At 37.9% G+C, this 25,741-nt stretch overlaps 1 protein-coding gene across 1 annotated transcript in view; it reads right to left on the bottom strand.

The window, feature by feature from the left end:
* The window catches only part of Cfap43 (cilia and flagella associated protein 43), an 88,502-nt gene that overhangs the window by 51,478 nt on the left and 11,283 nt on the right, over nt 1-25,741 (bottom strand). The window contains exons 4-10 of the mRNA XM_027929930.3: nt 22,731-22,898; nt 20,512-20,662; nt 15,708-15,867; nt 12,459-12,523; nt 10,310-10,441; nt 6,596-6,712; nt 1,756-1,836 (exon numbers count right to left, since the gene is read on the bottom strand). Coding sequence (XP_027785731.2) covers nt 1,756-1,836; nt 6,596-6,712; nt 10,310-10,441; nt 12,459-12,523; nt 15,708-15,867; nt 20,512-20,662; nt 22,731-22,898 — 874 coding nt within the window. The remainder of the gene's footprint in view (nt 1-1,755; nt 1,837-6,595; nt 6,713-10,309; nt 10,442-12,458; nt 12,524-15,707; nt 15,868-20,511; nt 20,663-22,730; nt 22,899-25,741) is intronic.

Genomic DNA, 25,741 nt, shown 5'->3' with positions numbered 1-25,741 from the left:
GAGTCTTCTGTACCCTTGAAGGTGTCATCAAGGAAAGCTCCTGGTGTGTAGCCATTGTGGGGCTGAGCCAGGCTCCCTGAAGACCACTGGGTTCACAGTGGCACAGGCAGGCAGATCTGGCCCCAGCATCACTGGGCTTGTCTGGATCAATTCTCTGTAGGGCAGTAGTGTCCTCCAAAAGGGACAACCCAGTGCCCCTCCACAGCACAGGCTGGATCTCATGAATGTCCAAGGCCTGATTTGGAGCTCTGTGAAGTTGGTGGAGGCCTTCTGATGGTGCCTGTGACCCTCCTTGGCCAAGAGGAGCAGGATGGGACCAGGTTAAATAGGGCCCTGGGGGTATTGGTAAGCATTTGAGTCTCTCATCTGTAAATGGAGATGTGATCAGATGAACTTGTAAGATCTTATCTAGTTCTAGAAATGAATACAGATAAGCATTTGCCGCACAAATTACAGAGTCTTCTGTTTTATGGTCTTTTAGTCCAGAGTTTTTAACTTTACTTTTGAGGGAGAGTTTCATTTATACCATGGAATTATGTGTCCTATGCATCTTGTAATATTCTAACATAAGATATGATACTTAGTCTTTTATAACTGAGATTTTAATTTTATAAAGGGGAAAGGTTGTGACTTCCTGACCTACTAAGATCCATAGCATATCTAGAACTGCATAATGTAGCAAATGATGATAATTAATACAAAAGTCCCACCATTACAATTGTTTCTTGGTCCTTTTTTAAAACATTATTTTATGCAAAATACACGATGAACATGCAGTATCATGTTGGTATCACATTGAGACAGGTGCTGTGGAGGTTGTGGTTCGTTCTATTGCAATAATACACTCTCCTCCTGGCAAATTTCTTGCATATGCACTGAGAAACCACCCTTCCCTATTTTCAGGGTTGAGTGGAATGGATCTCACTCCCATTTCTGGGGTTGAGCTTAAGCCAATTAGCATTTCTCATTTCCTTAGCCATATTAATTAGTTCAAGGACATCATCAAAACAATAGTTAGAAAAGAGAAGCTTCTTCCCTGACAATGAGGTGTAATATTGGAGTCTGTGGCATCTGCAGCCCACTAAATGAGACAAAAGTAAAACTAAAGGCATATGGTGGAGACAGAGAGAAACAGGTCCTTGGGTAATATGATTTGAGCGACTGGACTGAGGCACACATGAGGCCGGACAAGTTTTGTTCTTTATAATTGACAGAACCAATAGCCCTTACTTTTTAATTTTGGCTTTATCTGGTTAGAGTGGTAATTTTCTTTCATTTCTAACTGATCTCCTTGTAAAGCAGGGCCATTTAACTATCTATGGTTAAGGGGCTGTTTCTTTTCTGAGTAAAAGCAATGACTGCCCTCCTTCCCACCCCAGCATACTCTTCCTCCCTTGCCCTGGCACTAAAGCTTTTTGCTGGTGGAACCTCAGCTTGCCTTGCAAAGAGCCTACACAAGAGACACCTGCAGGTCTACAATGAAGCTGTGGCATGAATGAGATAGAAACAACTAGGATTTCAGAAGTAACTGCTATCAGGGAAAAAACTATCCTTTCCTATACAACGAAATAACATGCTATGTTTCACTCTCTGGGATGCAGCATAGACTCTGTACACAAGGATTACTCTAAAGCTATAAGGTGAAAATGTAATAAACCTTCAGTAGCAAGTATTTGTCCAGACTACTGAAATGTGAATATAGAAGGCAGACCAAATTAGAATTCAATTAAAAAAAAATCTATCAGGCACACTTACTGGAGTATTCAGATAAATCCTGCTTTCACAAATACAATCCTCCATCCACCAAATACAAACTTCCCCCGAATGTGTGACTGTCTGTAAAAGAAAAAGGCAACTCTAAATGGAAAATAAGACTTTTCTACAGGTGAATGTTCTAAATCGCTTTCTAGTACATCAGTGTGAGGCATTAATCAATTAAAAAAATAAGTAAATAAAAGGTATTGTAACCATCTACAATTAAAACAAAATTTTAAAATGTCATCATATTAATATAGCTTCTACGTAATTATTTTACAAGTTCAACATCAACACTTTTTTCTGAAGAAATGTCTTTAATACAATTTAAGTAACATATAATAACTAGCTAGGATTAGAAAAGTAAAATAAAGAGTTTTTCATGTAATATATTTAAGATAAAAATTACTTAGAAAGTCAATGCAATTATTGCCTAATGAATAAGCCTAGAAAATAGGAAATCATACACTGTTCTTTTTTTTAATTAACCGAATTTATTTTTTAGAGCAGTGAGCAGAAAATAGTGTTCCCCTCCCCCTCTACATATACAATTCTTCTATTATTAACATCTTCCCTAGTGTGGTTCATTGTTATGATTGATGAGCCAATGTTGATTTACTAGTATTGACTAAAGTCTGTAATTTATATTAGGGTTCATTCATTCTTTGTATCATACATTCTGTGGGTTTTGACAAATGTATAATGACACATGTTCATCATCATGGTATCATATAGAATGGTTTCACTGCCTTAAAATCCCCTGAGCTCCACCTATGATTTGGTATTGTATTTAAATAGTTACCACCATGCCTAAGGTCACTTGGATTTTCTCTTATGTTGTCTTCTAGGAGTTTTTTGATATTGTGTGTGTGTGTGTGTGTGTGTGTGTGAGAGAGAGAGAGAGAGAGAGAGAGAATTGTAAGATCTGTATCTAAATTCTTTGTTTTTTCCTTTGCATGTAAATGTTTAGTTGTTCCAGCACCATTTGTTGAAAAGATTATCCATTCTTGACTGAACTGCCTTTGCTCCTTTGCTAAAGACCACTGAGTATTTTTGTGTGGATCTACTTCTGGGCTCTCTATTTTGTTCCACTGGTCTGTACATTCACCACAATCACACTATCTGTATTCTTATAGCTTTATTCTAAATCTTGAAGTCAGAGTGTCAGTTCTCTGACTGTTCTTATCTTTCAATATTGTAATGACTATTCTGGGTCTTTTGCTTTTCTAAATAAATTTTAGAATCAGTGTGACAATTTTCAAATTAACTGAGATTTTAATTGTCATTACACTGAATCTATAGATCAAATTGGGAAGAACTGACAACTTGACAATACTGAATCTAGTCCTGTATACTATCTCTTCATTTATTTAGATCTTATTTGTCATCAGGGTTGATAGCTTTCCTCATATAGAGCATATACATCTTTTTGTCTGATTTACACCTAGTTCATTTTAGTGATGTTAATGTAAATGGTATTGTTTTTAATGTCAAAATCCAATTGTTTGGCCAGGCATAGTGCTGCATAGCTGTAATCCCAGTGACTTGGGAGGCTAAGACAGGAGAAAGATCTTAAGTTCAAAGCCAGCCTCAGCAATTTAATGAGGCCCTAAAAAACTTAGGGAGACCCTATCTCTAAATAAAATATAAAAAAGAGTTGGGGATATGGCTCAGTGATTAAGTTCCCTCAGTTTTAATCACCAGTACCACAAAAAAAAAAGGGGGTGAGGTAGGGTCGGGGTGGCAATGGTGTGGTAGGGATGCAGCTGAGTGGTAGAGCCCTTGCCTAGCAAGTGTGAGGCCCTAGTTCAATCCCCAGCATCACAACACACACACACACACACACACACACACACACACACAAAAAAATTCCAGTTGCTCATTATTGGTATATAAGAAAACAATTGTCCTTTTTTTTGCATGTTAAGCTTGTATCCTGAAATGTTGGTGTAATCTTTTAGTTCTAGTAGCATTTTGTTGATTCTTTAGGATTTTCTACAAAGGTAATCGTGACAACTGAGAACAAAGATAGTGTTATTTCTTCCTTCCAGTCTATATATATACCTTTTGTGTCTTTTCTTTTTTCTTATTGCATTAGATCACACATCCAGTTTGATGCTGAATAGGAATTTGTACCAGTAGGTATGATGTTAACTGAAAGTATTTTGTAGGTATTCTTTATCAGGCTGAGCTTCCTTCTACCCTTTATTTTCAGAGAGTTTTTAATCATAGATAGGAAATAGATTTTTTTCCAAACACTTTTTCTGCATGTAATGATAAAGTAATGTGATTTTTCTTGTTTAGGTTATCATGTTTAACCTAGATGTGATGGGTTAATTGATTTTTAATGTTGAATCAGCCTTGTATACCTGAAACAAACCATGGTGTAACCAAACACTTGGTCATGGTATAAAATTCTTTTTTACATATCTTTGCACTCAGTTTACTAATACTTGTTGAGGATGTTTTCCATCTGTGACCGTGAGAGATATTGGTCTATAGTTCAGTTTTCTTGTAATGTTTTTGTATAGTCTTATTATTAGGGTAATGCTTCAGAGAAAAGAGTTTGAAAGTATTCCTTTTGCTTCTGTTTTCTAAAAAGGATTGTAAGATTGGTATTATTTCTTATTCAAATGTTCACCAGTGAACCCCTCTGGGCCTGGTGCTTTGTATTTTGGAAAGTTATTAATTATTTATTCAATTTCTTTGATTTTAGGCCCTTTCTGAATAACTATTTCTCTGTGAGTTTTGGAAGATTGTCTTCTAAGGAAGTGGTTCGTTTGTTCTTGATTATGAGATTTGTGGGCATGGAGTAACTCATCATATTCATTTATTATCTATTTAATATCTATCATGGTTTTGCTCTGATGACCTTTCTTTCGTTTCTGATTTTAGTAATTTTTATTTAATTAAAATGAATTAAACTGGCTAAATTTTTATCAATTTTATCAATCTTTTTAAAGAATCAGATTCTGGGCTACTTTTTCTAGGTCAATATCCTATTTGTAATTTTATTGATTTATCCCATAATTTTTATTTTCTCTTTTCCAATTACTTGGATCTAATTTGCTCTTCTTTTTCTAGTTTCCAAAGGTGGTAGCTTAGATGACTGATTTTAGCTTTTTCTTTTCAAATAAAGGTATCCAATATTATACAAATTTCCCTCTAAGTACTGCTTTCACTGCATCCCCCAAACTTGGTAAGTTGTATTTAATTTTCATTTAAAATTTAAAAATTTTTCTTGAGACATTTTCTTCAACCTATCTGATATTTAAAAGTGTGTTGCTCAAATTCCAAGTTTTTAGGTGTGGGAGGGTTTCTATTATTGACTTTTTTTTTTTTTTTAAACAGTCCTAGGGCTTGAACCCCAGGCCTTGTACATTCTAGACAAGTACTCTACTACAGAAATACCCAGCCTATAATTAATTATATATCAATGCCATTGTGTTCTAACAACATACTTTGTATGGTTTATTTTTCTTTCAAAGTTGTTAAGACGTGTTTTGTGGACCAGCTGTGATCTCTCTCTATGAATGTTCTATGTGAGCTTGAGGGGAGTATGTATTCTGCTATTGTTGGATGAAGCATTCTGTAGATGTCAGTTATGTGCAGTAGATTAATGATGCAGTTCATTTTCACTATGTCCCTACTGATTTTGATTTTCTGCCTGCTAAATCTATGTCTCTGAAGAATTCCTTTTAACCATTCTTGCAAGGCAAGTCTACTGACAAGAAATTTCCTTGATTTTCATTTTTTTTGGAGAAATAATTTCTTCTTTACTTTTGAAGGCTAGTTCACTGGATACGAACTTCCAAGTTAGTAGGGTTTTTTTTCTTTCTTTCTTTCTTTCAATATTTTAAGTATTCTCTTGTTTGCATGGTTTCAGAAGAAAAGTTCAATGTAATTCTTATCCTGGTTCTTCTTTGGGTAAGTTGCCTTTTCCCCCCTCCGGCTTCTTCCAAGTTTTTCTCTTGGTTTTTGCTGCCTTGCATGGCTTGTATGGTTTTATTTTTTAGAACATTGATAAATCATATGAAAACTGAAATATGTTTCTTGAGATCAATAAGGATAAACAATAGACATTGGGAAAGAAGTACATAGTTTTCCCCTCCTCCCCTCTCTTTCCTTCTTCCTTTTCTTTCTTTCTTTTTCCCCCTGCTGGTCCTGGAGATTGAATCCAGGGCCTCACACATGCTAGCCAAGTGTCCAACCACTGAGGTATATTCCTAGCCCAGAAATACTCAGTTTCTAAATGCACCAGTTTTCTTTTCTCCCCTAAATAGGCTGAATTAATGATGTGTGAACGACACATATTTAATCTTCATTCTTGGGTGGTGCTGTTTTATCACTCTGGAAGGAGATAAATACTAACAGATTACCGGGTGCTGACAAGTCATTAGCATGAATGTGTTGAAATCCTTGCTTGCAGACTTGGGTGGTGAATATTAAAAGGATGGCTTCTAAGATAATATTATGGAGTCACAATAGGATGACATCATTCTGCCTGAGCAAAAAAGATTTGATTATGAAAGTGTTTGGCTTTTCTACAAGTACTCAAAAATACCCTCTGCCTCTTATTTGTACATGAATTTCCAAAGTTACCTAATTAGATATGGATAGGAATTTAATCTAGAAACATCACATCTTTTTTTTTACGTATTTATTTCTTTTAGTTGTACACAATATCTTTGCTTTTTATTTATTTATTTTTATGTGGTGCTGAGGATCTAAGCCAGGGCTTCACATGCGCTAGGCGAACGCTCTACCGCTGAGCCACAACCTTAGTGCCAGAAACATCATATCTTTAAATCCTATTGTGCCATATTAAGATATTCCTTACCATGAAGTATTTGGTTCCAGGTGTGATAAAGTCAATTGCTTGGAATTTCCCATCACAAGCATCTAGGACTTTTTCTAAGGTTGGCTTCTCATCAAAAGTGTAGATAAAAACAGATCCCTGATAAAAGAAAGAAGGAAACATCTTACAACATTGTGTATGTAGTTCAACAAATATTTATTTAATGCCTACTATGAACAAAGCACCTTGTAGGAATAGGTGATGGAAAATCACAGAACTGATCTTAAAAAACTTAAACTCTAGATGCTTGATTTGTTTATTGATTGATTGATACATTTTCACTAATTAAAATAATAAATAGGACTTCCCTGATTCCAGGCATTTGTTTTTTTTAAATTTATAAAACATAACAAAACACGTTCTCTGATTTTAAAAATAATGTGTATTTATGTAGAGAAGTTGGAAAACATGGAAAAACAGAAAAGTTTTTAAGATGAACTAAATCCTGGCACATGTTAAACACAATGGGAGGGGAGGCATGGATTTAAAATTCAAGCCTTTGTAAAAATCCTCAAAATGTGGCTGAGGCGGTTACTTTATGACTTGTTTGTCATTCTCAGCTCTCAGATTCACTTCTCAAAACTAGAAAAATCTATCTGTAATGTATGCATCTCTGTCAAGCAGCTATGATATAATGTGGTCACTTAGTCAGCAATAAGTAACTTGGTTTCAACTGGTTCAAGTTTACTTGAATGAAACACAATTTTTTAATTTTTAATTTTTATTTTTTTAGTTGTAATTGGACATAATACCTTTATTTTAATGTGGTGCTGAGGATCAAACCCAGGGCCTCACATGTGCTAGGCGAGCATTATATTGCTGAGCCACATCCCAGCCTCTAAACACAAAATGTTCTTATTTAACTAAAAAATACAACTCTGCGTAGTTCAAAATTTGGCAGGTATTTGCTAATTTTACCTCTCATTCATTCTGTCAACAAATACTGAATGGATGCTGGGGCTCTGTAAGAGGACAAAATAGATAGAAATTCCCTGCTCTCCTGGCACTTATGTTTTACTGGGAGACTCAGACAATAAATCATATATCCCCCCAAATCTTTAAAGTTAAATAAAGACAATCGTAAGAAGAGAAAAAGAAGAAGAAAGCAGAGAAGGAGGATACTACAAGACAAAATAAGGGAGTAAAGATTTAAGCCAAGCTGGGCATGGTGGTGCAAGCTTGTAATCTTAGTGGCTCAGGAGGCTGAGGCAGGAGGATCACAAGTTCAAAGGCCAGCCTCAGTATTTCAAATGTTTATATATTCCTGGTGAACTTAATTTTTTTATTATTTCAAAATAAAGCCATTTTCAGGCTGGGGTTGTGGCTCAGTGGTAGAGCACTTGCCTAGCATGTGTGAGGCACTGGGTTCGATTCTCAGCACCACATATAAATAAATAAAAAAATTAAAAAGTCCGTCAATAACTAATAAAAATTTGAATAAATAAATAAATAGATAAATAAATAAAGCCATTTATTTTGGGTAAGGATTCCAGGCATTGGTAGAGTGCATGCACAAGGCCCTGGGTTCGATCTCCAGCAACAACAACAAAAAAAACCAAGACTATTTTGTCTAATATTAGTATACCCAGGCTATAATTGCTGACCCCTGTGCCACATTGAAGATATTCCATTATTTCTTACTTACATTATTACCATAGAGAAATCAGTTATTAGTCAAATTGAAATTCCTTTGAAGTAATCTGTCTTTTCTCTTAGACTAATTAAAAAATTTTTCTTTGTCTTGTTTTTCAAGAATTTCACTTGGGGAAGTCTAAATGTGAATATTGTTTTATGGATCTTGCTTGGGCTTTGCTGGTCTTCTTTAATCTGTAAATTCATCTCTAATCAGTTCTGGAAATTTTCAAGTCAGTATCTTTCTAAGTATTGCCCCTGTCTCACTCTCTCTTCTGTCTGGATGCCAATCAAATAGATCTTTTCACTGTATTATTTGTGTCTCTTATTCTACCTTCTGTATTTCCCTCCCTTTTGTTTCTCTGGGGTACATTCTAAAGAATTTCTGATTTACCTTCCAGTTTATAAATTCTCTTTTTAACCATATCCAAACTTCTGTTACTTTTGTTCATTTAATTTTTGCTTTGTTAGTATATTTTTCTTTTTTTTTTGAACCTTTATTTGGGTCTTTTTCCTCTTCTGTTATGATAATTTTAAAAATAGTTTTTTCTCCTCCATAGATGTTGTAAGTTTATCATTTATTTATTAAAATAGCTGTTTTGACTTCTGGTAATCACCAGAAACTGAAGTCTTTCCATATTCAAATTTAAGTTTATTAAACTTTATTTGTAATCTACCTAAAATTGTTGCCTAGCAATGTAAGTGGATGCAAATCCTGACCTTTGAGGGTCATTCTATTAAATTAGGAGTCTTCCTGACAGTATAACTCAGTCATGAGTTTTTACTCTGCATTGATTCAGCTCCCTTCTTCTCTTAAGAGATCTCGTTTTCTTTAGAGAACAACCTATATCCCCAATGTCAAACCATATATGGATGGGTTGACTCTACCTAGGGCCCAGGGCTAGACATGAGGTCTGGCCAATCAGAGCTTAGACTCCCCCTGATAATAGTGACTGATCCAGGGGTAGACAAGACTTGTCTACCTGAATCTATGTTCCAGGGCATTTTTTCCCCAGCTGGTAACATTCTACCAAAGTCATCACGAGGACAGAAGTACAAATGAGAGCTGCAGGAGGCTCTCAGTGCCACAAGGGGAGAGTCTGCATAGCAATGGAAATTGCAGAGGGGAAGCAGTTAAGAGATTCAAGAAATAAGGCCCAATGGGAGCCCCTGGATTCAGATCCACTCTTTGTTCTTTCAGTTACATGAATGAAAATGAACATTTCTACTTAGAATGGAACCACAAATTGACCCAGTTATCCCACTCCTCAGTTTATACTCAAAGGACTTAAAATCAGCATACTCCAGTGACACATCAATATTTAAAGCAGCTCAATTCACAATAGCTAAGCTATGGAACCAAGCTTCAACAGATGAATCAATAAAGAAAATCTGATATATATATATATATATATATATATATATATATATATATATATATATATATATATAATGGAATATTACTCAGCCATAAAGAAAAATAAAATTATGGCATTTGCTGGTAAATGGGTGGAACTGGAGACTATCATGCTAAGTGAAATAAGCCAATCCCCCAAAACAAAGGCCGAATGTTCTCTCTGATATATCTGGATGCTAACACACAATAAAGTGGGGGAGAGGGAAGAATAGAAATTCATTGGATTAGACAAAGGTGAATGAAAGGAAGGGAGGGGTATGGGAAAAGGAAAGACAGTAGAATGAACTGGACAGAACTTTTCTATGTTTATATATGAGTATACAATCACTGAAACTCCACATCATGTACAACTTCAAGAATGGGATCCTAATTAGAATAAGTTATACTCCATGTATGTCTAATATGTCAAAATATACTTTACTGCCATGCTTACTTAAAAAGAACAAATTAAAAAAAAAGAAGAAAAAAAATGAGCATTTCTTTTTCATTTGGGCCTTTGAAATTGGGTAGTTTTTCATTTGTAACTGTAAGATTCCTGAGTAGTAGAAAATCACTATGCGGCACACTCTGTCTTTTATTCCTGTCATGCAATGATGACAATAATATTATCTGAAAATTGCATATCAAGAAATTACCATCTCACATACCTTGTCTGTTTGAATCAGCAACATTTTGTAACTGGGAGAAAACAGCATATGTTCTACAGGCCCTTCAGTCTCAAGAAAAGTCTCCACTTTATAACTTGAATCTTTAATAATGAAGGAGTACACAGAGCCTTCCTACAGACCAAACACAATGAGATAAAATCAGAAAGTCAGTCTTGCTCAATGCATGGTACAATTTCTTCATCAGGCAAAGTCTGTGGATTACCAACACTGTTTGTTTGGCGTGGTCATCTGTGTTTACACTTTCTAGAACACACTGTTCTTTCATATTTATTCAGGCAACTTTTAACCAGGTTCCTTGATCATTCTTCAGTTTTATCTCTGTTATGACACACTTTTCAGTTCCCTAAAATTTTGCTGATCACTCCTTTATTGCTTGTCTAGCATTTATCTCTCACCATGTTCTTCACTGTAAAGGAGGTGGGACAAACGAGGCAGTTTGTTGGCTTGTGTGCAGCAATCTCCTTATTTCAAAGGACACCAGCCCTAAGTAAATTTCTTAATCATTATTATGTGTGTTTCCTAAATGACCCAAGGATGGGGTGGGGGTGCCTTTTATTTCCTTCACATCCTCTTCTCCAGTTCCTCACACAGTGCTAGACAATGGCAGCCATCCAGTAAAAATGAGTTGGTTGGCTGATTGGCTATAAATAGGTTTGAGTTAATTTCACTACCCTTAAAAACAATTTGAGTTATTTTTATAACAGTGAGGAGGCTTTGGGAAAAAGTATCCTGCATTTCCTAAATTAAACCCTGGTATAACCAAGAGCAGGTGTTTGCGAGATGGCTGGACATGGGATGCTTGAGCCTTAGGTATTGGGGGAGAAATGCCAGATGCAATCTTCAAGTTCATCACCATTCTGCATCCCTCACCAGAGCAAATGCTGCTGTTGTTTCTGTAAAGTAAGTTAAAATAAACACAGAGGATGGCCTTGAAAAGGACAAAAGTCACAAAGGGCACAAATGCAGACTAAATATAGGGAAGAGGAGTGGGTAGTCCACTTGTCAAGTTGTGGGGGTGGGTTACAAGCTGAGCTTAGTTGCTTGGGCTCCAGATTGCTTCTTGCAGGTGGATCTGCACCTGTCACCATGATGTCATTGCCCAGATGCCCTCAGGGTCCTGGAGATGTGATGGACTGGGGACAGCTACAAGTAGACCTGAGATTTTAGTATAGGTCAATTAAAAACCTCAGCATTGATTACAATATCATGAAGGCACATGATATGGCTGTGTTACTGGGGCTGTGCTTGGTTCTTTGTTACTTTGTTTTGTTTTGCTTGAATTTTTGTGGCTTTTGCAGGGGTTGCTCCTTGTAGTACTGGGGATTTCACCCATGGCCTCACACATACCAGCCAAGTGCTCTACCACTGAGCTACAACCCCCAGCCCTTTTATTTTACTTTGAGACAAGAACTCACTAAATTGCCCAAGCTGGCCTCCAGCTTATGATCCTTTAGCCTCAGGCTGTATGTTTAATGAATGAGAAGATTAGACTGTGAAGTCTGATATCCCTGGGTTCAAGCCAAGGTCCTTCACGTATTTTCTGGTGAGTTACTTTCTTTGTGAGTCTTGCTTCCTTCATGTGATTGAGGAAGATGTTAACAGTCTATACGTGATAAGGTTGTTGTGTGGACCAATTAGAAAATACAAGTGAAGCACTCAGTGTGGTGCCTGGTACAAAGTAAATTCCAGGCAGGGGAGAATATTGATCCTAACCCTAACCTCAACCATGACAATATGCAAGCAAGTGGTCATGCCCAAGGTCTAAGCTAAAACTTAGAGAAAATGTTCCAGATTCATATTTGACACCCTAACACATTATTGCAGAAAGGAGCACGGAATTGGGTTATAGACTATGTGTTTTTGTCCTGGGGGAAAGGCAGTGGACTCTTTAACTGATTTTGCTTTTTGGAGTAAGATAGCTATATGATACTGCATTACACTGTTCTTTCACCTTGTGGATCTAACTAAAATTCTTCATAATAAAAATTGTTAATAGCATCCAAAAGGGGAAAAATACTAATTAATAATATGGCAGAACTTGACATCCCTAAATATGGCTCCTAATAGTAAATGAAAAGGGAATTTTTTTTCTTGAAAGCAATTGATTTTGAAAAGTAAAATACATTACAATTCCAGAAGCAAACACTCCATCTTTCTGATACACCAGGCTGACTGGGCTGATATGATGAGGTTCTAAAAGAAAGGTAAAGTAGAGGACACACAGTTAACAATGCAATGTAAATAATTAACAAAAGCTGCTCAGCAATGATCACTAATTAAATCCAGCAAGGTGTTTTGAATGTCTTCATCCTCAGATCTATGTAATCAATATTATAGAATTATATAGTAAATATATTTCATTTCTTAGGAAAGCACTTTCAGGTTGAAAAGGTTGAGGGGAAAAAACCAAATAAGCCAAAACTACATTATTGATGGAGATGTATACTTAAGATTTGTGAATTCTAGAGTATGTAAATTTATTTGTCAATAAATAAAGCACAGTGGGTAAAAAGAAAGGAAAAAGGAAAAAAATGTTCCATAAGAACATTTGTTACTAATAAAATATTGTCCTTGTTACAAATAAAATATTATCTTTTTAGGAAAAACAAAAACACATTATCTTTTTAGATAGACAACCTGGAACTACAAAATCAAAGGTTCAAGTTGGCATCCATTCAGTTATTTGCTTATTGCTTACTGTGGTCTGCCATTTTGCTGGAGGCTGAGCAGCACACTGCCCTTTCTTTCCTTCAGACTGCTCACCGCACAGGAGTCCTTGCTTTCCAATTCAGCTGCCACTGGAGTCCAGGTTCTTATGAGTCCTGGCATGGTCTGAGTGCTTGCTGCTTATGGCCACCCACATCTAGGATCCTACTTTCCAGAACTATTGGCTAAATTAATCTTCACAAGAACAATTTCAACTGAGGTCCATCCCCATTCTAGTTTTTTTTTTCCCCTGGGGGGGTGGGTACCAAGGATTGAACTCAGGGGCACTTGACCACTGAGCCACATCCCCAGCCCTATTTTGTATTTTATTTAGATACAGGGTCTCACCGAGTTGCTTAGCACCTTGCAGTTGCTGAGGCTGACTTTGAACTTGAGATCCTCCTGCCTCAGCCTCCTGAGCTGCTGGGATTACAGGCATGTGCCACCACACTGGCCCTATTCTAGGGATTTTGATGTCTTCCTACTGTTATTAACTATATATATAAATGCCTTGAGTGAACAATAAAGGTGAGTTGTGGCATGATGCCCCCTCGTTCTGCACTATTCTTTTATAATACTCAATGCACCAAACTGGGCACTTAATATTTTTCAACCTTCCCATGTTTTTGTATCCATGGAGATAACAAGGCCAAAAATTCCATCTAGCCACATCTCCCTCTGTGAACACTGCCTTCAAGAGCCAGTTCAAATGCAACATTCAGCATGGCTTAGCTTGGATGCTTTTCCTTATGTGGATCCCATGGCACTTGTGAAGTTTGCTCTTAATGAGGTCACTGCTCTTATCCTCTTCAATAAAACCTAAATCGCTTGAGGGTGGAAATCACAAGACCCTTTGTCATCTCTATAACCTTTAAGGTAACTTGCTTAGTGTCTGCCACATCATAGAGGCTCAATAAACATGTATTCAACATTACTTGCAATAAAGTATGAAAATTATAAGAAATAATATGCAGGAAGAAAATAATGAATAATATAAGGCTATTTACGATGAAATCCTAAATTGTGCAAAATACATTGAAAGTGGGATAGAAGTTTGGAAATGAGAAGCATTGTTTTGTAATTATTTTAAAAATGCATATAGGTGCCAATTTACTCTGTGGCAATACTTGGGATCCCGTTTTGGAGTCAAAGAATGAAGTTTCTCAATGACCTCAGAGAGTTGATGACTAATGGGAAAGACAGACATGCACATGGGCCATAGTAATAGCACAGGATGAAGCTCCAACAAAAGATTGTGGCCAGGAAATCCCAGACAAGGGCACCTCATTGTGCCTGAAGGTTGGTGTGAGGCTAGGGAAGGTGCCACACTGAAGGAAAGTTTCACCGAGTAGACAAAGAAGAGAGGGGCACCCCAGACCGAGTTAATGACAAAAGCCAGCCAACAGAATTTGGAAAAAGCACACAAACGATGAGAAAATTTAAAAAAGGTTCATGAGGGAAATGCTGATGCTGGAAAGACAAAGCAGGAAGGGGCTTGCTCTTTCAACAGCCACTGGGGTGGTACTTCAGGTGCTGGAGTAGAGAACAGAACAAGGCTGGAGGGTGCAGATGAAGTAAAGGGAAGGGCGGGTGGGAAGGCTGGACCTGTGAAGTCCACTGGGATGGGGGAGCATGGAGGGATGGTATGTGAGCTGGGCACTGGGAGATTCAGAGAGGAGATGTGGCAGGTGGATGAGCTAGGAGGCATATCTGGAATGGCTGGAGGAAATGCTGGCTAGCTGAGAAAACTCCTGCTGGGGAGGAGTGGGGAATAACACTAATGGAGCAGCTAGAGTTGGGGTAAGGAGAGCTTGAAATCGAGGCGGCACAGCCTTTGACGTGTGCTGAAGATGGTTCCCAAAAAGGGCAGTTGGGCAGGAATGGGCTGCCTGGTTGGGATCAGACAGATAAAGTCTGTGAAGTTAGTCCTGAGTTTGCTCCATAAATCAAGGTGTGAGATGATAAAAACCATAGAAACAGAGACTACCTCAGCCAGGCCTGGGGAACTTTTCCCTGGGTCTACACCCAGCCCTCAATGGGCACATGCTGGCTCCTGTGACCCAGTTCCAACTGAGGCCTTAGCTGATGAGACCAGGAAAGGATATCCAAGGACCCAAGGGAGAATACCAAGTTTCTCTTTGAAATTATAACCAGGCAACATAAGGTAATATGTATGAAGAAGTTGGAAAGAAAGGAGATGATCACCATGCAGAATGGGTTGAAAAGAGTTGGGGACAGGAAAAGGCATGATCAGCTGTCTAAGCAGAAGGGGCATGTACATGGGAAAGGATGCAGGTTGGCAGCTAAGAATTTAGACTGAAGTCTTCTTGCCTGGATTGACATTAGCATCGTGATATATATGAATTTGAGCACATTTCTTAACCTCATCTATGTATGGTCATAAAGCATCTGCTTATGTTATTTGTGAGGTACATGAAACACACATACAAATAGGAAGCAGAATGCCAAGTGCATAGCAACTCTTCATATAGACAGTAGCTGGCTGTGAGGAGTGTCTGTAGGACTTTGAAATAATTAAAAGACAAAAGAGAAGGAGGAATCAAAGATGTGTCTGAGAAAGGAGAAATGGGGAAAGCACCCATCTTCAAGTGCACGCCAAGCTAAAGCCAGAGCTGCACTTCTGGGACTCCTTGGCAGTGCAGTTTCTCACCTGATTGTGTCATGTCTTCTATCTTTTGGAGCACGGTCACCTTTAAGGTTTCTCCATTAATCATTAAAAGATGACCCTCTTCGCAGCCAACATACAGGTCACTTGATGGAGTCCAGCAATGCATAGTGGGGTGAAGCAAAGGATATAAATCGTCTTTTGGCTTCAGGGAAAGAATAAAAACCTCATGTTAAGGACAGCAGTCATGGCTAAGAGTCAGAGAAATACCCATCGAAACAATTGCCAAAAAGAAACCAATGACTACGCTCATATAATAAATTTAATTGGTCTCACCATATTCCAAGAGCTAAGCGAACTTCTTCCTCTCTCCATTTTTAATTCACTAAGAAAAAAAGAGTTGTTCCTGCTGACACATTCAGAGCTCTGCCATTCTCAGGGATTCTCATGGAAGTTTTGAGGAATATCTTCTAAAATGTTTCTTTGTGGACTTTTTTGGTCTTGGATCTAAGAAAGCCATTATCTAGCTAAAATCACCATGGGGGAAAGACTTTCATCTGCAGTCCCCTCTCCTTGTTCTACAGGAGGTGGTTAATGTAAAAGGCTGCTTTGGAGCAGCCTTGCAGTTCATGGAGAATGTGAGGAGCTTGTTCTGATTCTGTGGCCCTTCTTAGTGGACACAAGAACCTAGGGCCTTTCAAATTTAGTTCATGAGACATCCTGTGTGATTTAATTTCCTGGAAAGGGAAATACACAAAATCTATAGGTTATACCTAGAAGAAAAGCTTACTTTGGGGACTGAAAATAAAGGGGACCAAAGTTCTAACCAAATGTTTACTGGTAAGCAGTGAATACTTTAGGCTTTGTGGACCACATAGGTATGTGTCTGTATCTTCTTTTTATTTCTCTTAGTCTTTAAAAAATGCAAAAGTCAAACCAACATGTAAAACAGATCAAAATGTACAACTATAATGCACCAATAAAATATGGGAAAAATGCAAAAAACATTCTTAAGCTTGGGATGTAAAAAGAAACCTGAGTTTGTTGATCCCTGTCTTAGGTGATAACACTTTAGTATTATGCTCCTCACAAGGTAGTGGCAAGTGTGGCTCTGTCAAAGTCACTATTTCTAGAAGATTCCTGAGGGGTACAAATTTGTAGCAAGATTGATATTTCAATAAATATTTACTGGGTACTGGTTATACATCAGGCATCGAGCCAGGTCCTGAGGAAAATCACCTGTTGATGGAACAAGCAGTGTTGACAAATAGCAGAATGAGAAGACATGGTAGGTTATGGTAAAGAGGTGTTTAAGAAGCGTCACTGAAAGCAATGGATTCTTCTTGGTGCGTGCGAGGTTGGGGTTCAAGAGAAATCATCATTCGAGATGCCTTGAAATATGTCTAAGGCAGCAGCCAGACATGGCAAGACTCATCATGGCAATTTTTAAAAAAGGATAGTGACTTTAATGATATGATTGGACTATTAATGGCCTCTTAGCCTTGGATAGTTAGAAGATAAATGCTGAAGTAATCATGTGGTCCCCAATGAATTAAAAAAAAAAAAAAAAAGCCATCCAAAAGAATTCAACTGCTGCCAATCAATGACTTTTCTGTGGTATCTGACTGAGATTTGACTCATAGGGGAAAATAGTCATTCACTGAGTCACCATTATTTAAAGTATTTTTAAGTTGGTTGGATGACATCTAACCTTAGATTATAAACCTTAAAACAGAACTTATTTGGCAAGGCAGTGGCTTAAAATCTTTAAAACAAGCAGCCAAAAAGCTGACTAAAACACTGAGTAATTGAATAACACAGAGGATAACACGGAGGACCCCAAGAGTTGAACACCTGAGGTGTATACTTCCATTTTTTAAAAATATTTTTTTAGTTGTAGATGAACACAATACATTTACTTATTTATTTATTTTTATGTGGGTTGAAGATCAAACACAGTGCCTCCTATGTGTGAGGCAAGCACTCGGCCACTGAGCGACAATCCCAGCCCTGTATACTTCCATTTTAATTTAATAATATTTAAAAGAATAAAAAAAAATATTTAAAACAACAACAAAACACCCACCACCAATCTGGTTCTCCCAAAGCCAATGAATCTGTCATATGAAGCAGAATATGAAGATTAAAATGGAAATTGTCTAATCTTTGTATATTAAACTAGTATTATATGTGGATTTACTTTCTTAAGATAAATCTGAACTTGTCTTACTACTTTTCCATTAATAAGTCTATTTGTTGTCACTTAAAATAAATGTGATATTATATGGATTATGTGAGCAGATGTAATAATTTTCAATTGTGAAAGTTATGAAAGTTTTAAAAGGAAAGCTACCAATTATGCTTAAAAATATTTATTAATAACATAACCTCCTTTTTCATCACTTGAAGACTAAATATAAAAAGTTGGAGTCCAACTTAATGCTGCTTTAGAAAATGTATTTTTCTAGGACTGTGGTATAGAGCTTGCCTCGAATGTGTGAGGCCCTGAGTTTGATTCTCAGCACCACATAAACATAAGTAAATAAAGATATTGTGTTCATCTACAACTAAAAAAAAAAAGAAAATGTATTTTTCCAAAATATGTTTTAATACTTAAGTTATAAGAAAAAGATTTATATTGATCAACTTCTGAAAAAAGAAAAAAAAAAAACCCTTGGGGTGGGGGTGGGTAGATGGAAAAAGGACACTGGATCCTTGACATTAAATTCATTATATCTTGGATCAATTTTCTGCCTCAGATTTCCCCACACTACAATGGGATATGTTTTTAATGCCCTAAATAAGTTATGTAATGTGACTTGGGACTATTTCAAGGCCTATAATGTGTACTTTCTAGCATTAACGACTAGAAAGATAATGGGATTATTTAATTTTTGTAATATTATAAAAGTCCACAGCTTGTAAGTTTTAAGATTGTTATATAGATTAAGTCATTATTAATTTCTCTGTGACTAGCACTCAGGTCACAAGAAATGACGTTCAAAGGAAGGAATGAAATCAAGACACTTGAGATCTATTTTTTGCTTGCTGCACAACCATTAATTTTTAGCCATTTTCCTCACTTATTTAACTATAAAATAAAAAACTAAACTACTGGGAAAATTAATTCCTAACTCAAATGCAAGGTATTCTCTGTATGACTAAGAGATGTCAAACTATAACTTTAACTTGTTGCTTTCAGAAGAAGTTTAAAATGCACTGGGTGCAAAAATCCTAGGAAATAAATATGTCTATTTATTATGAACATTTTTAGCAATAGTAATTCCACATAAAATAATTAAAGGAGGTGTTTCATAGCATTTTCCAATAACAAGAACAATTGCCTGGATTTTAAATGTTTATGTAGGATTTATCATATTGGTGCAAAATGTGAAAGATGAGGGCTCCTGTAGAAATTCACTGCAGGAAAAAAGAAAACATTTGAGATAGTTGGAATTTGCGGGTACTAGGCACCAAATACTAAAGACAACCTGTAACCATGGAGGTTCCTCGATTTATTTTTCCTTTGTTGCCCTCCTGTGGCATATTTTCAAGGTGAAGACAATCTAAACAAAGGAATTTGTCATTATATCTTGGATCAATTTTCTAATTGATCTAATTTTAAAAAACCAATCGTTGTCATTCATTCGAGGAAACCCAAAGGGTTTGATTCTTTTTTCTTACTTGTCAGAGAGATTTTACAATTCTCACACTGAGCTATTTTTAATATTTAGAGCTCAATTTTCTGCAGTGGTCAAAAACATTTGGAAACTTCTACCACTTTTATCCTCCGCTTACAGTTTAAAACAAGCATCAGTATAACACAAGGATCCCAAGAGTGAAGCTCCTTACCTGCACCCCAAAGGTCTTGCACCACTTTTGACTGTGCCCTGTCTCCCTCTTGAGCGTCACCACACATCTCATTTATCACTTTGTCCTCATTGATGCTCTCATCATACAGGTCTTTTGTCAGTTCCTCAAACATGCCAAATCCTCTTCTCTCCTAGGGCCATTGCACATGCAGTTCCCTCTACCCAATACACTAACTCTGCTTGTAACACTTCAAGTCTTGGTGTACAAATCTTCCCAAAGGCCTTTCTCAACCAGCATATGGGAATCCCTTTCTTGCCACCCCATCCCCACTTATCCTGTTACCACAATCATCACATTTTGCAAGGATTTTATGTCTGTCTTTGCTCTTGAGTTGTTAATGCTGTCTCTCCTGACAAGGACATCAACCATCTGAGGATTATGCCTGGCTGGTCACCATGTGATCCTCATTGCCTACAACAGCATTGTCACTACTTAGAAGGACTTGATGGAATGAACCAGTGTGCAGCCTTTGACAAACTCTCCCTTTGGAAAGTTTTCTCCACTCTTTTCTATGTTCCTCTCTCCTGGATTTGCTTTTACTTCTGGGATCAGGCCTTCTCAGACTCCTCTTTCTCCTCCTGACTTCTGGCAGTCCACCTCCTCTCTGGCTTTTTCCTCTTCCTCTTACTTTGTTCATCACACTCCCTCTTGGCTCTCTCATGTGCTGTCTATGAAAATGATGCCACCATCTGCATCTCCTGACCCTGGAACAACTTGCCAACTTCCACCCAGCATCTCTACCTGGTTGCCTTCCCTGATCCTCATTACTATGTTCAAAACCAAAACCACACCTGGGCTCCCTGCTCTGCCACCACCCTCCCAGTCATCCAGATTAGAAACTCCAGTCTTTGTCTCTAGCACTCTCTGTGGCTAATCTGTATTAGAACCCAGGAGGATCCCAGCTATCCTACATGCCTCATGCCACAGTTAGACAATCCACTGAGCCATTCAACTGTTGGGCAAACAAGGTCATTACCCGGAAAGTTTCTGCCTCTTCACCTACTAGCCCAGCAATGGCTGACAGTGGCAGCACAGGTCCGTAGATGAGATCCTTGGGCAGTGAGTGGGGGAAAAGCACATCTGTTTCATTAACAAATGTGCCATCTTCTAGAGGCAGTTTTACCGACCTGTACAAAAAAAGAAACATCAGAACTATCAGATTAACAGAAACTAATCTTTGATGCAACCACTGTTTATCAGTGTCTAGTCTGGATGACTGGGAGGGTGGTGGCAGAGGAGGGAGCCCAGGTGTGGTTTTGGTTTTGGACATACTAATGAGGATCAGGGAAGGCAACCAGGTAGAGATGCTGGGTGGAAGTTGGCAAGTAGATCCAGGGTCAGGAGATGCAGATGCTGGCATCATTTTCATTGACAGCACATGAGAGAGCCAAGAGAGAGTGTGATGAACAGCCAAAGTAAGAGAGAAGAGGGAAAAGCCAGAGAGGAAGTGGACTGCCAGAAGTCAGAAGTTTTTATACCTAAAATCACACAAGAAGATAAAAGCCAAATGGTATATCTTAAAATAAATAATATGTCATAAAGGACAAGTTATGCCCAGTTATAAATTATGAACCTAGGGATTATCAAAATGCTCCAAAGCTAATAATCTAAAGCAAGAATTGTAAATTTTAATGCTAACGGGTCAGGCAGGTGAGTGTGTGACTTGGCAGGGGAGGGACTATAACCAATAGGAAAATATTCCTTGTAAAGGTGGCAGGTATCACTTAGTTCCAGCCAAGAGGGTTGTTGACCTGTGTGAAATTTTATTCCGAACTTTTAAGACAATATCATAACCTGAATGTTTATGAGAAATGTCTCAAATGTAACATTAGCAACTAATACAAATAAAAAACACTGTGGGCTAAAATAAACATGTGTAGTCTGCATTCAGCTACTATTGCAACCTCTCATATTAAGAATTAATTTTTAAATTTATCATATGTCAGCTTTTAATCCATAGTATGGTTATAAAAGTGGGTTTGGAGAATTTGTGGCCTCATACACTAAATTTAAAATTTTCTTGATTATATGTTATAAATGAAAAATTATTTTGAGAAATAAAGTACCTAGTACTTAAATGTAAGGCTTTAAGAATCCCACTTGCTACCTGAATCAGGACAATCCCCACTTTATCTGCTTATCAAAAAATCATACAAGTTAACATTCACAACTAGAGTAGTGTATTCCAGGGAAGCAAAGGGAGACAGAGGTGTGATAAATTAGTGACTGCCCTGATAGAGACGTCACCTACTTTGTTAAGAGAAGCAGTGTGTTGACTCTGCCTAGAGGTAGATTTGGCTTAGGACATGCAGAGTAGGGAGCAGAAAGAAGGGCCTTACTTAGAGCTCTCCAGCTTGAAAACTTCTGCAGGGGGATGTGAGGGGGTAGATGTACTCATCACTTAAGGCAATTTTTCAAAAATTGCAATTTTAAGGTTACATCTGTTAAATATCTCTTGGTTTTTTTTGACTTCTTGGAGTAGGATGGAAGTGGTCAGTTCAGTGGCACATTTAGTCTTTGACTTTTTTTTTTATGACAGAGGCATCCATTATCATCAACTATTGCCATTGTCAACAATTTGTTCCAGAATTTTTCTTTGACCTATTTTTTTAACTTTATTTACTTTTTAAAAAATATGGTGCTGAGGATTGAACCCAGTGCCTCATGCATGCTAGGCAAGTGTTCTATCACTGAGCCACAACCTCAGCCCTGATCCATTTCTTTTAAACATATAGTGACTCCATTATATGTAACCACTTCTTTGTGGGTAATATGGCTGAATGTAGATTGTAATCTGTATATTTCCTCTAACAGTTTCTTACTTTTGATGTTTTACTAGAGCATCATGAATGTCCTTTGTGTACAATCATAGTATTTCAAAATAGGAGGTACAAATCAAAATTTGCTAAATTAAACCATGTTGGAAAAAGCTCTCAAAGGACTCAATACTTAAAAGAAACTCATTGGGAAATGAAAAAGAGAATCTTTTGAACTGCAAATAACCACTCTAAGGTAATGATATATGTTGAAAGATGTTATAACTTAAGCTCCGTGTGCATGTACATGCATGAGCATGTGCATGTGTGTATGTATGTGTATTTAAAGCCACTTGATTTATCCAGTTGACCCAGCCATATTACATGTATGTAAACAAAAACCACCACTTGGTGGTTGTGTGGTAACAATGCCTCCTACCTTGCTTTGATATAATGCTCCTGGTTACTTCTTTCGATGGTCCACACATTCACTGTACTTGGACTTGATAAGCAGAGCTGGCGCCAGTTCATGGGATTAAAAGACAGCTGGCTCACATCCAGACCAGGCTGGGATTTCTTGCACAAGATGACATTAGATTCCCAGTTCCTTAGAGGAAAATAACATTTGAGGAAAAGTTAGTTTAAATCATGCTTTCAGAATATGTATCTAATTATTTTAATACATAAAATACATAAATTGGGACATAATTTATAATATAATTTATATAACTAAAATATAATCATATTTATATATGTGTTATATTATGACATTGATATAAAATTTGTAAGTATGCTTATCATTATACTGAATCCCTTTAAGAAACAAAATAACTATTTTTAAAATGTCACACTGTCTTATGCTACAGCAAGCATATTTTATTCTGTTTATTCAGTTTGCATTTAACTCAGCCAAATCTAGAAAATGGAATATATCATCACATTTGCTGCAAAATAAATGTGGTGTCAAACTCTCTAAGCACTGTGAATGAATACCCCATATGGATTTGGGTGTACCATACTTACCAATGTTAATTGATCATTTACTGAGATTTTAAAATCAAAACTGTAGCATTTTAAAATTGATTCATCAGGAAACAGGAACTAGTAGTTCCTAAATTTGTCAATCAGCTCTGTCCTGCTCTCACTGTCTTCCACGACCACCATATCAACTACTCTCTTGCTACAGTCTTTGGTTCCCTTGATTCTTTGACTTTCTGCCTCAGATACCGGGCAGAGCCTGTCAACCCTGGGTGCATACAACCAATGCATGGACAGCTGGGGACATAGGAACAAAGGTCACAGGGCTGTGCCAGTCAGTGATACCATGAACTTGTGATTACCACTCCCACTGGACCCTTGGTACAAACTCCAATCCTGCTGTTTCTCTGGTTGGGTCTCTTGCCCATGCAAGCATTTTGAATACTCTCTCTCCTAGAGCCCCTAACTCTTCTTCTCAGTTTTAGTAAGTGGTCTTGATTCCCACAAAGAAAACAGAGATCATTACCTGAGAATTCCCCCCCACACACACACCAATACCTGCTGTCAATTTCCACACCCGTTAGGGTTATATCTTCTCTCCTGTTATAGTGGAGGATGTGTCTTGCCTCCTACCAAAGGCCAATTTCACCACCTGTGCTGAATCCTACAGGTCTTGAATTCTTCAGAACATTCATTTATCTATGACTCCTTCTCTCCTGCATCTTCAGCCTCTCCCTGCCCCCAGCCACTCCTTCCTCTCAACATGTAGGTGCTCAGTTGCACCATCATTTAAAAAGGCTTCCTTCAATCCCAGGCATCCATGCCTAACTTCTTAAGTGATTTGTGCTAAACTTGCTCCCTTAGCCCCTCTCTCTCATATCCCAGGATGTATGTTTCCCCCCACCACCATTCCCTGGACGCTGCTTGAGATGTCTACACAGATGTCTACCTTCATCCCAAATCCTACGGGCACACCTTTGTTCAACTCTACCTCTGCAGAATTTGACATTGCTTGCAGCTACCTTGTGGATTCTCACATTCCTCATACGGGGCACTTCATATTCTCTTTGGCTCAGCTGTGCTTGACTACCTCTCTGGTTTTGTTAAATTGACCCAGTGATTTTCCAATTCTGTGGACAATTCTGCTTTGATTAGCTTCATGTTACCCAGCCAGCACACCTGGGCACGAGATGTAAGAGGTTGCAAGAAAACTGAAAGTGCAGAGGAATCAACATGCTGTGTTGTGAAGCTTTGATCAACTGGGTACAGGAGTCAGCAGATAAATTCTTGTCTCTTTTTCTTCCCTTCTTCAGTCATTTTCATTGCCTGGGGACAGTCTGTATTTATAGTAGTTCATAAAGCATCAATTGCACATGGTACCCAGTGATGGCTGCAAAGTAATTCTCTCTCATATTTGCTCTCCTCCTTTCCTACCATCCCCCTGGGTTGTGATTCCTATCAAAGAACGGGCTTGTGGGTTTTGCTTCAGCTATGCTTTCTGTAGAACCCAGGAGGCGGCATATTCTAGGACCCTTCCCAACTAGTGTTCCTCTTCCTTCTATGTCTGCTCCTTATGAATCTCCTCAGGGGTTCCTCTTCCCTGTTTAGTCCCTTCGATGGGTGTTCCTCTAGTTTCTCTTTAGTACTCTACTTGTGACATTTGAATGATCAATTTGCTTCAACAATACCCAAAATGATCTCTAGCCTTCCCTGCTGAGCTTTAGTCCTGGATATTTCGTTGCATAAACATGTGTGTCCTCCAATATCTGTTAGCCATTTCTTCCTCTAAGTAACAGAACCCCTGGATTTTAGCTAGGCACATGGTTTCCCACAGTGAGGACCATATTTCCCAACATCCCTTTTGGCTATGGCTGAGCTGCCAATGGGATTAGGTGGCAGTGGTATGTGCAACAGAAAGTCTGTGCCCTCCCTCTCATCTTTTCCTCTTCTCTCTAGCTTCTCAAAATATATGAGTAGCACCCCATTTTAGACTGGAGATGGTGGCAACACCTTAGGAATGACAGAGCAATAAGATAGTAGGAGATTGGCCACCAGCACTGAGGAGTTACCAATACTATCCAAGGGCAGCTCAAATCCAGACAACTGCATGGGAGAGAAACTTCTGTTGGTGATTTGTGTTTCTGTTTCAGCAAATCAGCCCCAACCTTGACTGATATCTACCCAATGGACATCTCCATTTATACCTCATGCACCTTCAACTCTGCCTGCCCCCTCAACTCTTCTTCCCCTCCTGCCTCTTTCAACTTGTCTCTTCCTAGGCCCTCAATATCTTTCTGAGTAATGTCTCCATATTGCCCAAGTCACAATTCTAGGTTTAGCCCTCAACCCATTCCTCCCCCTCAGCACCACACCCAATATTCAGTAGGTCACCAGGTCTTATGATGCTACTCCTAAACACCCCCCAAACATCCCCACTGCTCCCTTCCTCACTCACGCCATGTTCATCTCTGC

The sequence above is a fragment of the Marmota flaviventris genome, chromosome 4, assembly GCF_047511675.1.
Source record: "Marmota flaviventris isolate mMarFla1 chromosome 4, mMarFla1.hap1, whole genome shotgun sequence".
NCBI lineage: Eukaryota > Metazoa > Chordata > Mammalia > Rodentia > Sciuridae > Marmota > Marmota flaviventris.
This window is presented reverse-complemented; position numbering and strand designations above follow the sequence as displayed.